Source organism: Polistes dominula, unplaced genomic scaffold (assembly GCF_049000335.1).
Source record: "Polistes dominula isolate Pdom_NZ unplaced genomic scaffold, Pdom_raw_medaka contig_77, whole genome shotgun sequence".
In the NCBI taxonomy this organism is placed as follows: Eukaryota; Metazoa; Arthropoda; class Insecta; order Hymenoptera; family Vespidae; genus Polistes; species Polistes dominula.
Window position 1 is genome coordinate 5,675,074 of NW_028301152.1, and position 13,450 is coordinate 5,688,523.

The 13,450-nt window shown below is 32.6% G+C and overlaps 1 protein-coding gene across 2 annotated transcripts in view; it reads right to left on the reverse strand.

Moving 5' to 3' along the window:
• Positions 1-13,450, reverse strand: part of LOC107064324 (daughterless) — a 150,753-nt gene that overhangs the window by 127,048 nt on the left and 10,255 nt on the right. For both annotated transcript variants that reach the window (XM_089178316.1, XM_089178317.1), the window contains exon 2: positions 2,966-3,015. In XM_089178316.1, the coding sequence (XP_089034442.1) occupies positions 2,966-3,015 (50 nt within the window). The remainder of the gene's footprint in view (positions 1-2,965; positions 3,016-13,450) is intronic.

A 13,450-nucleotide genomic window follows, 5' to 3' on the forward strand; every position in this document is an offset into this window, starting at 1 on the left:
CTAACCACTCCTTCTATGACTAGGAGGTGAGAGAAGTATGAATTTAGGAACGATGCTATCACACAAATAAACCGACTTATGCTTCGCGATTAAATCATCTTGATAATTGTCACGAGCGTGTGATAGCAAGTGTTACGACTTAACTCTAAGCAACTTCTTCGTGAAAGTATTTTAATGTATATAGGAACGGTAAACATCTTTGAGCGAACATTTCGATTAAATTGATTACGTAACAAGAGAATTATCTCGTATGACAGAGAGAGAGAGAGAGAGAGAGAAAAAAAAAGAGAAGAAAGAGGGAAAAGAAAGAAAATTATGGCTTCACGTTTAAACGATCCTACTAAATGACGCAGAATTAACTCGCTCTGTGAGATTTCGGTCAAAGAAACACGCCTCTCTTGCCAAGAAACAAGGTATAAATAAACTATGCAAGAACATCTTGTATAAATTTAATATTTGCGACAGGAAAGGCCGATCTAATGAGATATACATACATATAGCTTGGCTTATGATAATCATCGAAACGTTTTTCTCGATTCAAAGAACGAAGAGAATTGTTCGGTCGGTGTAAGCATCCTTTTTCTTTTTCTTTCTTCTTCTCCATTCAACAAATAACGAGATTACATACATATATATATATATTTACAGGGTGATCCTACGAATTCTTTGGAAATACCCTACGAACTTTTCGGAAATACCGTACGAACTTTTCAGAATAAACCTGTATATGTATATAAGTTATTCTTATATGAAAAGTTCGTAGGTCCGTTATAACGAGACGTGATCAAGTGCACGCATACTTTGCGAAAATTTAAAGTCGATTTTCTCGAAAACAAAGCTTCAAACAAAAAATGTTTATTCTATATTTTCGATTTATTTCTTTATGTAGAATCACCCCTTTTCGCTTGTACCACCAGTATATCATCCTGTATAATGAATAAATAATTTTATTATATATATTAATATATATATATATATATATATTATTTGTTGTAATATTTCGTATCTCGGAAGATCTTGAAATTTATTTCTATACATATAATGTGTATTATACAAATATATGTATATAAGTATATAGGTAGATAGATAAGGAGAATCAGCGTCGCGAAAAGTAAGAAATTACAATGAAGACTTCAGCTGTATTCCGGGGTAACTTTTCATGCGAGCTAGCTTAACCCCTTACCCACTCTTTACGTATGCTTTGTTTTATACGTGTTCACCTGAAAGAGGCCGAGGGTATGGATATATGTACGAGCGAGTATGAACGAGTACGAAAGAGAAAGGAAAAGGGACTGGAGAAGGGTGAAAGGGAAAGAAAGTACGTAAGAGGGAATATATAGATACATCGCCTGCTGCGGATCAGAGGGAAGAACGTAAGTGATATTAAACTCGGGGCTTGGCGATTCTCAACCACCTTATCTTCCCCAATCCTTCGAAGAATCTAGTAGTACTTTTTTCATTTTACCCTTTTCCTATCGTAACTTGCGATCGAATTTCGTATTCCTCAATATCTTATACCTTCTTTTTTCATGTTTTTTTTTTTTTTTTTATATTTAGATAAAAATAAGAAAAAACAAAAATTGTAATCTTTCTTCGATGAAAATCGATGATCTAATCCACGATCTAAAAATATTAGAATTACGAATGTAAAATAAGAGAAGTAAGAAGAGTCTAGCGGTGTCTTTAATCAACGATATTTTATTCTTGGCAAACGCTAAATTTGAAATCTTGACAGAGGTTTTTGATGCTATTAAATAGTATATTAAAGTTAACGTTAGATTTTTGTTGATATTCGTTTTGATTCGGATATTAATTGATGTATTTCATTTGATTAAAATCGAAATATAAAAAAAGAAGGAAGATAGAGAGAGAGATAGATAAAAAAAAAACATAGAAAAAAAATTGAAAACTAAGTAAACTTATAGACAAACCTAAAAGTAATGAAAGAAAGAAAGAATTAATGATGTCAACGATAAGCCGATCGTGCTAACAAAATAACTTAGCTATATACTACAAAGAAAAGGGTTTACGTAAGAGCTTATATGAAGTACTTAAACATCCACGGAACTCGTTATAACGTTGGGATAAAGTATGTCATCGTACGTATATAAGTAAGTACACACACACACACATATCTATTAGCATACACACAAGAAGACAATGTCGCTCGTAAGAAGCGGAGACGTTTTGTCGGCGTGAGAACCACTTCTTGAAAATATCGCTCGGTCTAAAGTTTTCGGATTATGTCGAGGGTGCCAGGGTAAGAGAGAGAGAGGGATATGGAACCCGAAGAAGGGAAGAAGAAGAGACAAAGAGAGGGGTTAAAGAGAGAAAGAAATGGAGAAGGGACGAAGTATAAAAAGAAGGGGAAACGAAACTTGAGTAACTTTTTCTCCAATAAATTTTGCTCATGCTAGTGTAATAATTATTACTCTACTATTTCTTACGTAATCCAAATCGCGTTTTAACTCGATCGAAGGACCAAATAAATGAAGAAAATTTTATTTTCTTTAATCTGTCCCGTTGCTTTCTTCTTTCACGTCGAATAATAAAAAAAAATTACAATTGAAATATCTGTGATTAAAAAGTAATTTCTAATTTATTCGTTAGACAAAATTAATCTGCTTTATTGTGTCGAGAGTATTTTTGTTGCAAAATTATCTAATGTAAAAATTATTATATTTTCTATTAACATTTGGACGCGTTTTTCTAAAAATTATTTTTTCTGAAATAACATTTGCCATAACTTAAAAAATTATTCATCGATTAACTTCTAATAAAACTTATTTTCTTGATACTATCGTAGTAAATAATAGTAGATAATATTAAAAGATCTAAAAGTATCGAAATTTACTCGAATTATGTGTTTCTAGTAACCCTGGTTTTGCCAATCACCAGTGACTCCCCATGGAATTCAACGTGTCAAAAAGGGAACAATTTTTTTAATACTTAATAATCCGCTTACCATTCCGTTGTCCATCGTAGAGCCATAGGGTGACTGGAAGCCTGGCTTTTCTGTAACAAAATCAATAATTTCTAATATAATTATCAATCTTATATCGAATTTCGATATACTATAGATATACATTTATAATTACTACTAGAAATTAATTTCATTCAAAAATTCTTTATACTTATCATAGATATAATAACACTTTATTCTCTTTTTAAATACAAAAGATTCATTTTAAAAAATCTTCTAATTTATATTCAGTATTTTATAATAATTAGGGTTATAATAATTAGGTTATAAATAGGATTAAAAAATTTCAAAATGTGATTCCCCTCAATTTAATTTCATCATTAATATCACCTGACTAGATACGAATAACAAGAGATGAAATACTAACAAAATATTAATACAAAAGAATCGTGTACCAGAGATCGGCAATATTTAAGGGACACGAGAAAAAAAATGAATAATAAAAAAATAAAAAGAAGAAGAAGAAAGATTCGCGAGATACGCATATGTATCGGCTTCAGTCGATGCAAAATTAATGTCGAATATAAATTTGCAATGCGTCTTTATAAATCAAAACCGCGATCGCGTTAAGAATCCGAACAGCGGGGATACACGCACGTTTTCCGCGCTCTGTTTGTCGGCTACGTAAGCGGAATAAGCAACGAGATAAACATTACGGGGTTGCCACAGTCGAGACTCGCTTCATCCGTTATTAATGCTTTCTTCATATATATATAATATTTACATATTATATATATGTGTATGTATATGTATCCGTATATACATATAGTCGAGAGGAACACCTCAAATTTCTAGGAATGTATTCTACACGTAAAAATAATTTGAAAAAATTCAAATGTTATTATTTGATCATTATTGTTAATATCAACTGTTCTTTTTTTTTTTTTTTAATTATTTTTATTTGACATTTATCTTTTTCTTTTAAGCAACGAATCAATCGGAAGAGCAAAAGACACCCTTTGTAGACGAAGCAGAAAATGTTATTAGGTTAATGGTGATGTTTTTGAATCTTTAAAACAACGCAATGATGAGAACAAATTTTGCTATGATATTATAATTTGAAAAAAAAAAACAAATAAAATTAGATAACAATATTTAAGTTTATCTTTTTTATTATATTTACGTATATAATAGACTCTTTGAGTTAGGGGTGTTCCTCCTGGCTCACCCTGTACATATGATGCGGTTCTTTTTTATATACTTCCTATACCGTCTCTCTATGTATATATTACGTACGTGTATTTAAGGGTATGTAGGTGTATTCCCGTGTATATATGTATTTATGTACGCGCGTCTTTGAAAAGATTTACGACGATCGCCTTTGGATTTGCATTTCGAAATCCGACATTACGAAATGGCGGCTAACATCCTACCCCCGTCTTTCTACAATTCATTTTTTTTTATTACCTCTTCCTTGCCGAAGAACAGATATCGTATCGGATCAATCTGCATTAGTCAAAGTTACAATAAAATCTTGCGTGTTGCGAAAATGGAGATTTTTCTACGTTGTTTATTATAGTATTTGCATCCAGATAAAAACGGGAAATAAATCCCCGAATAATCAATAGTAACAGGATAATAAGCATTTTCTTAGGAAGATAAGATGAAATAATAAATTTCTAAAGAACATCTGATAAAAAATTTGTTAATAGTATATTATACACACATAATATACAGAATTTTTGTTATTCATAGCGATGTAATTAATTTATTTGAAAATTAAAATAATAGTCATTCTCATTGAAAAAAATCTTCGTAATGTTAAAAATTCACTATCGGTTCTTCCAGGGATCATTTTTGTAAATAATTTTGGAAAAATTGCTTTTTGTTGATATATTGATTGCAAATACTTTTATACAAAAATTAAAACTATTATTATTTATATTAATTATTTTGACTTTGATGTTATTATATTTGAAAATTGTACCATAAGCCTCCAAAAGGGTTTCTCATTGAAAAAAAAAACTTTCTTTCTTAATGTTACAATTTAATCTCCAATTCTTTAACAGCATTGTCTCAACTGCATTGTCTACTTGATCTACTGACTCTACTTGATGAGACGACAATAAAAATGATATTTTACTGTATTGGAACGATATCGTATTCAAAATTCCATAATTTTGTAAATTTTTTAACTTTATTTTAAAATAACGAATACCTCAAAACCTTTTAAATTTTCAATGAAAACATTATTTTTCAATTATATATGACGTTTACTTATCGACAAAATTCATATACAAAATTATCTAATACGAATCATCAATAATAAACGTTGAAGTTTAACGTGTAACTTAAAAACCTGAAAGAGAAACATGAATTATATAAAAGCGACGTTATAGCAGATACAGCAAGATTTCCTGTAAATCTCTGATAGTTAGGTAAATGTAATTGAAATGTAAGATAAAGGCATATAAGCGGGTATAGATAGAATACATGGGAGTATTTCAAAGACAGAGTATGTCTTCGTCGTCTTCGTAGTTGTCGTCGTCGTCGTCGTCGTCGTCGTCGTCGTCGTCGTCATCGTCGTCGTGAACGGATTCAGAAACTGGAATACGCAGTACGTGTAAACGGACGATCTGTATTAGCAGGATATTATAGGATAGTAGAGGGACGTGCGTGGACGATAGGGCGAATGTCCAGCGACGGGCACGATCGGTCGAGATAACTATGAATCCTAACAGTTTCGGCTTGCTCATGACATGTTTGCCGAAGCGTGCGGCACCGACTCTGCAATATCATGCATCAAAGGACAAGCTAAACCATGGACCATCGTGTCATCCTCAGAACCCCGGGCCAAGCCCGCTCGACCGTTGTGACGTAACGTTGAGCATCGGGGAGCTCCGTGTCGCGACGATTAGTTCGTCTTCCGTGTTGCTCTGTCGACGTCATCTACGAGCTATCCTTCCTCTCATGAAGAATAATTGATCGATAGTTATGTCCAGGGAAATCTCTTTAACCTACCTCGAAAACATTCCATATGATTTCAGTTTAATCATTACGATATGATTCATTTATTTATTTGATTTTCTTGAATTTCTTTTGTAAATTATTATTTCAAATCAAAAATACGAAAGAATTTTTCCTTAAATATATATATATATATTCTTTCTTAATGAACTTGTAATTTACTTGTTTTTATTTAAATTAATCATAAACTGTATTTTATATATTCATTTTTTACCGATAGAAAACTTGATCTTATAAGATATGCTTATTCGTTTCGAAAGCATTCTAGCAATAAGATGCAAAGGATTTGCAAATATAATAATTTTATTTTTATTATATCTTACCTTAATGAAAATATTCTTGTATATAATATCAATTTTTAATTATTTAAATAAAATTGTATTTCTTAAAATATTGAATGTTCTTCTGCAATAAGATTTATATCATTCTAAAGTAACTAAAATAATTTAGTAGTTGTGCATTTCAAATAAATATCAATTATTTCAAATTTACAGTAAGATCAGATACGAATACTTCTGTGACCAACTGTATATATAAAAATATTGACGCTAAATCGTGAAAATCCTAGATTTTACCCGAAATAACTAAGCATTTTTGAGAAAGCATATAAGCAGAATTTTATTATATATTAAAATTTACAAGAGACGAATAGTTAAGTCAATAAAATAGTACGATTAACAGAAGATCTGTTATCAAAGAACAAAAAAAAAATAGGAACAAATTTACGAACTCTCATTGTTCGCCTTTATTTTATTTTCATATTCATAATTTTCAAAGGAAATCTAGTTTTATCCCTTAAATCAAAATTCTATCGTGAGATTGGATAATTTTCGTTTAGAAGACCACTAAACGAAGAAATACATATTTTCTGTTTCCGAATTGACAACAGTACAAGTATAGTCAATTATTGAAACGAAATCGAAAAATATGTTTATTATACATAAGATCAAATTCTCTATTACATACTTTAACTATTCGACTCTTATAAAATCCTAAAATATTACTTCGGTTAATTGAAATATGTTATTCTGCCATCTTGTATATTTAAGCAGGTCAATATAATTATTTCAGAGAGTTTAACTGATCATTTCAGGAATTAAAGGATTTCACAAAGTAACAGTAACAGAAACGTATATATAAATATATAATATATTGTAACGATTGATCATAAAGATCGAAATAAACGTAGTCGTCGCAAAGGGCGAGAAGAGAAAGCGCCAAGCGAGATGATCATCGAATCCGATGGAAAATTTGTAACGCATTTGAGCTAGAGTGGTGTGTGTGAAAGGGGCTCGACTATGGTAACCCGTGGAACGATACCATCTACACGGATTTCGGCCGGCATCAATTCGGCATTACACCTCGAAACACGCGAAACACGCGACACAACCTCGAAAACCGCGGCCGCGTTGTACGAGCAAGCGATTTTCATCGAACGAGACACGACCGCGATTTGGTGGTTATGCCTCGTTTGCCTGAAAATCCGCAAAGTACCGATCGGTTTCGTATCCTCGTAGTGATTAGAAACTATCCGATACTTTTATTTCATTTCTACTTTACATATTTATATTTATCTAAATATAAAAGATTAATAACTATTTATATTGTTACAAAATAAAAAAAAACCCAATAAATGATTCGATTCTCTTGTAAGATCATTATTATTAACCCTTATCGATCGTAAGTCACGTGAGGAGTGACTTACAAATAAAAATATGTTAGTAATTATTAATTAATTAGTAATTTCATATATTTGTAATCCTCATACAAAAATATAAATAAGTTATTCTTATAATACTGAACAAATTTGTTGAATATTTACCAAAACCATTTATAACTTACATTAGTAGGATTAAAGGGGTTAAAAATTCTATAACGTAGCATAACAAAGCATCATTTCTAAAATTTAAACGAAACAAATTTGATCGTCTTATAGAATAGGTTAACATTAAATCAATGAGTTAGAAAAAGCAAAACAAATATTTATTCAAAAATTATAATTATATTATAGAAAAATAACAACTAATATTTCACAGAATATAGTTAGGAAACTCTTAAGACGTAAAGAGTGGAGAGAAATTTCTTCTATAAAAAAAAAAAAAAGAAAAAAATATGAAAGTTATATTATGATGATAAAAATTTCCGATCGAACTTCAAGAGCCGTATTTAGATCCTATCGGCAATATCCCATAGACAGTAAAAACCAAGTGAGAACAATAGAAGAGCACAAGCATAAGAGAAGAAAACGGAGAAGCGAGGGATCCTCACGGTTGGTGGTCGAACGATATGGTGCACGCAAAAATGCAGTTGGCGTAGGTGACACGTTTAATACGGCCACTCTTCGAAACAAGCGAGAGAGAGAGAGACAAAGATATCTCTTCCACCTCTTTGTATACGTGTAACGTACTCGCATTTTATCCGGTTTACCACGCGGGTTAATGGCCGAGTAGAGCGAATCGCATCGTTAACGTGCGTACCGAACGAGAGTACGCTTCGCACGCCTCCGACATGGCCACCGTCTGCGAATTTTTGAAAATTCCACGAGAAGAGACAAGTTTACACGCTAAACGGCAGGATTACGCGCTCGATCGAGCGTCCTTAATATGCTCCAGGATTGGATGACCGTTCGTTCGTACGTACGTTCGTTCGTTCGTTCGTTCGTTCGTTCGTTCGTTCGTTCGTATGTTCGTTCGTATGTTCGTTCGTTCGTTCGTCTGGACTTTGACCTCGGATTCCTGGCTGCACCTTGCCAACAGAAATTCTTCCTTCTCGCGATACGAGAAGAGCTTGTATTCTCTGAACGCCCACGGTGTGAACCCCGAGTTTCTCTACTAATTCTTTTTTTTTCTTCTTCTTCTTCTTCTTCTTCTCCGCCCCCCTTAATTTCAAAAGCTTACCCCGATCATCGCACGATCGAGTCCTATCTCTTTGTGCGATTTGTGAAAACGAAAGAAAAGAATTTTATTTTAAGGGTACACAAATTTTTGTTCTTGTTTTTTCGTATAAGCAGTAGCATTTGAAATAAATTGTAAACGAGAAAGTAAAAAAAAAGAAAAGCTTCTTCCGTTTTGTCAATTTTAATTCACGTCTGATTTTAATGTAGAAAATTACTATTTTACGCTAATTCTATTGTCAATCTAATTTCTATCGTTAACTAGTATATTATTTGAGCATCTGCCAAGTACAAACACACACACACATATACTCAAATAGAAACAAGAGACGTCGTTCGTTTCGGTTGAAAATTATGAATGCCCAAAAAATCTTACCAGATGTATCTCAATGTTAGTGGCAAGCACCGTACCTCATAAAACTATCCAAGATATAATCCAACACCTGCTTCTATCGAGCGTTTTAATCCAATTAACTCAACAAACAGACAAACGATAGTTCTCTTTCATTCTCACCTTTGGAATTTTTAACGTATCTATTCTGTCCATGTCTATTGTAATCCTTGAATCTTGATCCTTTTAATTTCAAATTAAACAACTTTGTAAATCATTCAGTTTCGATGTACCCATCGACTCGCTTCCATGCAAAACAGTATTATATAGTGATTTATTTCTTTCATATTAAAATAAATATCCTTGCTCGTAGTCAAACTCATTGTCAATCAATATTTAAAACAATCACGTTTATTTGATATTCGTGGAAACTGTTTTCTATCAAATAAAATAACAAATTGTGTTTAATTTATCAAAATTTTCTCTACGAGAGATTTATTTTTTCTCGAAATGATCAAAAGATTAAGAACATTTTAGTACGTCGAAATACTCTGTATATATTCTGCCACACTATGGAAAAAGAATAAAAGAGAAAAAGAGAAAAATAGAGAGAGAGAGAAAAGAGTCGTGCAGCCCAAAGGAGACATTTCTGTGGGGGTATTCGTGTGTGTGCTATGCCAGTGCAGTGCCACGCGACCCAAAAGGGTGTTCGATGTTTTTACAGGTAAGAACGAGAAGGAAAGAAAGAGAGAAAAAAGAAGTTCACGACCGCTGGTGAACGGAAGAAACGGGGGAAGAGAGTGTTCACCACCCTTGGGGCCCTCTACCCTGTTAGATGGAAGGGAAACGCACACACCTCTACATATAGAACGAAAGAATAGAGGTCGATGAGAAAGAGAAAAAAAAATGTAGACAAGAACTCAGGTAGCCATTGGTGCTCAACCCAAGCAAAAATGTTTAACATTTATTATATTATAATTCTTATAATTTTTATAAAAATAAGTTCCCAAAGTTTCGTTTCGTTTTATTTCTGTTTTTCTATTGCATCTTTGTCAACATTTTTTTTTATAATAATTTTTAAACAATTATATGCTAAAAAGAGATTGAGTAAAATTTTCTAGTAAAAATAAGTATAAATAATATAGGTATTTAAATATTATAAATAATTATAGTTGATAATAATGATCGATTTTTTTTATAATAATTGTTAACAAATTATACGAAAAGAAATCTGATAAAATTTTTGAAAATAATTATAAATAATATAGATTTTATATATAAATTTCAAAAAAATAATTATATTCAAATTTCTGTTAATAAAAAAAAAAAGTCGGGACAAAGATTTCAAAGCGATTTTTCTTTTCACAGCACATGTTGAGCGAAATTTTAAAGGATCCTCTAACAACGAGCAAAGATTTCAAAAACCTAAGAGAGTATAATACTGGACCCAGTGTACTGAAAATAATCTAAAGAAAGTGCACATTATATTTTCGAATATTAAATTCCACCTTTTTTTCTATCTAGAAATATCATAGACAACCGGCAAACCAACAAAGCATCTTTATCAATGTATGAACAATAACAAAAAAATTATTAATTGTTTTATACATGCACGTAACAGTATATGGATTAGTTAAAATATAAATAATATATAAGAAAAAAAAAATAATAATAATAATAAATCTTTTTCCTCTGTCCTTTTTAACCAGAAAATTGTTCCTTTGTCCTAGGATATAGCAATACTTGTTTTTTTCGTCAACATCCAAGATAATAATCGGCATTATCATAAAAGGATACTTTGCCTCGTAGAATCCGACAGTATAGAAAGCTTAGAAAGAGATACGGAATACCCTTCCTCACTAAATGCTGTAGCATCTGTTGCAGCATGAGCCATGACAAGGCTCAGAAGGAGAAATAGCGGTTGTGCCAGTGATGCTGAAGAGTGGGAGAAGAATAAAACCGAGGCCCGAAGATATACAAGGAGTAAGAGAAGGAGAGAGGGAAAGAGGAAAGAAAGAGAGAAACAGAAAAATTCGTGAAGACGAAGAAGAAGAGCTCTGCCACGCTCCACTCAACCCCCACCACTGAGGATTGTAAAAGACGTCGCGTGTGCTGGTGAGGCCCAGCGGGTGGGCAAAAGATCGAAAGATCGGAGTAGGAGAATAAGAAAAGAGAAAGAGAATGAAGAACAGAATTTCCTTGAATACCCTTTAGGCGCTTCGCCATGTTCCTTTCATCTACAGAAAAGAGACGATTCAATTTTCCTATAAATAACTTTTCTAACAAAGTTTTCCTATAATTATTTTCTATTTACAGAATAGTCAATAGTGTTACAACTAAATATACTTGTAAGATTATTTATTCAAAAAATAAATCGTCACTTTAATGGAAGAAAAAAACCCGAATATAGTCAACATGGTATTATATACGTATATAAATATTTGTGAAGAGACAGGATATACTATTAATAGGAAAAAAGAAAGTATAATAACACAACAACTATTATACAATAATAGGAATAGCAACGAAATACTTGAAATTTTGTTTTTTTTCAGGATGCAAGTCGAGAAGTCGCGATCATATACAAAGATAATAAACGTGGTCTCGTTAAAAGTAAAGAAACGAAAAGAAGAGAGAGAGAGAGAAAAAAGAAAGAAAGAAAGAGAGAAAAAGAGGGAGCCAGAAACCGTTAGTTCTTTCAGCTGGCACAATGGGAAACACATAAGCGATATATCGAAGTTTTATACGAAAGAACGCGAGAAAGCGCATCGGTTAAGTCGAGAATATGAAAAGATTGGGAACAATAACGAAGAGGAAGGATGTGAAGGTGGAGATAAAAGGAAGGAAGAGGATAAAATGAAGGGATAAACTTAGGAAAGAGCTCGATGATTTAGTCGAGGTACCATGAACGCCATGCTCGAAGAAGAAACTGACAATGTGAGTGAGAGAGAATGACAGAAAAAAAAGTGAGGGAAGAAGAGGAAAGGAGAGAGGGAAGAAAGGAGGGGTGGCGTCCGTTGAGCCGTTCGGCAGTAAACGGAAGGAGTGAAGGTGTATTTTGTGGAGAAGGCTGGGGCTGCCACGCGACCATGGGTCCCATAGTGGGGATGACGGCGCGCCGAGGGGCCCTGCGGGAGGAGAAGGTGGTGTATGAGAGACAGAAAAAGAGAGAGAGAGTGGTAGGAGGAGAAGGAGAGGGGGAGGTGCAGCAGCAGCAGCAGCTGTCGTTGCCGGTGCCCCCTTTCGTGTTACCCTAGAAGGGGCCCACTGCAGGACATTGGCGCGGACCACGAGGGCTCCAGTGATGGCCAACTTTCGACTTCCTATATTCTTTTCTCTCTCTCTTTATTATTTATATTATAAATGTTATATATTTAAACTGTTTTAAATAAGTAAATTAGTTCAAAATATAATTCAATATCTTCGATTAGAGTTCAATTACAAACTTTATTTCAAATATTTATTATACTTATATCAGAATTGAGAAGATTATCAAAATTTAATAATTTTTATTTCTCATTGTTGACAAAATTATCAAGTTATTTGATTATGAAAATTATTTATATTTTTTTAATTATTTTAAAAAATTTATATAATAATATTTCTCGAATTTGAATATCTCCTATAGATTGTATTACACATGAACACAATACTATTGCGTTATTTATAACTCAGGCAAATGTATAAAACACTACATTTGTAATAATAAGTATCAAACAAAATGTCTGTACACAATCTACATATAAAACTGGATATAAAAACACCCTGAGGCGTGAATATATATATAATTTTCTTCGATATCTGAATCGAGGACAACATTGAACGAAGTTCGATCAAGTAAAAGTACAGCGATTCGATTCTGTGATCGGTGAAAACGTCCGATTTACGCACGAATTCATATTTAAAAAAAGCATGAGAGTGAAGGACACGTGCTGTAAAGTTAACACAAGATTTTTACGTGTTTCTCTCTCTCTCTCTCTCTCTCTCTCTCTCTCTCTCAATTTCTTTTACTTTTTTTATCTTCACTCACTATCTTGCTATATATTTTCATTCACCATTTTACAAAGTAAAACCCAAGTAGAGAAAAATAATAGGGCAAGGATGGTATGAAGATAGAAGATGAAGGAAGACTTCTCTATAGCCCGAGGATACGTTCAACAGGTGACCCTAACTCGTGCTATCGACGCCATTTTTTCTTCCGCGACGCTTTGACTTCACTCGACGAGTGGAAGATATAATTCTGTTATCTTAAAAAGATTGTTAGACGAAAAATAGT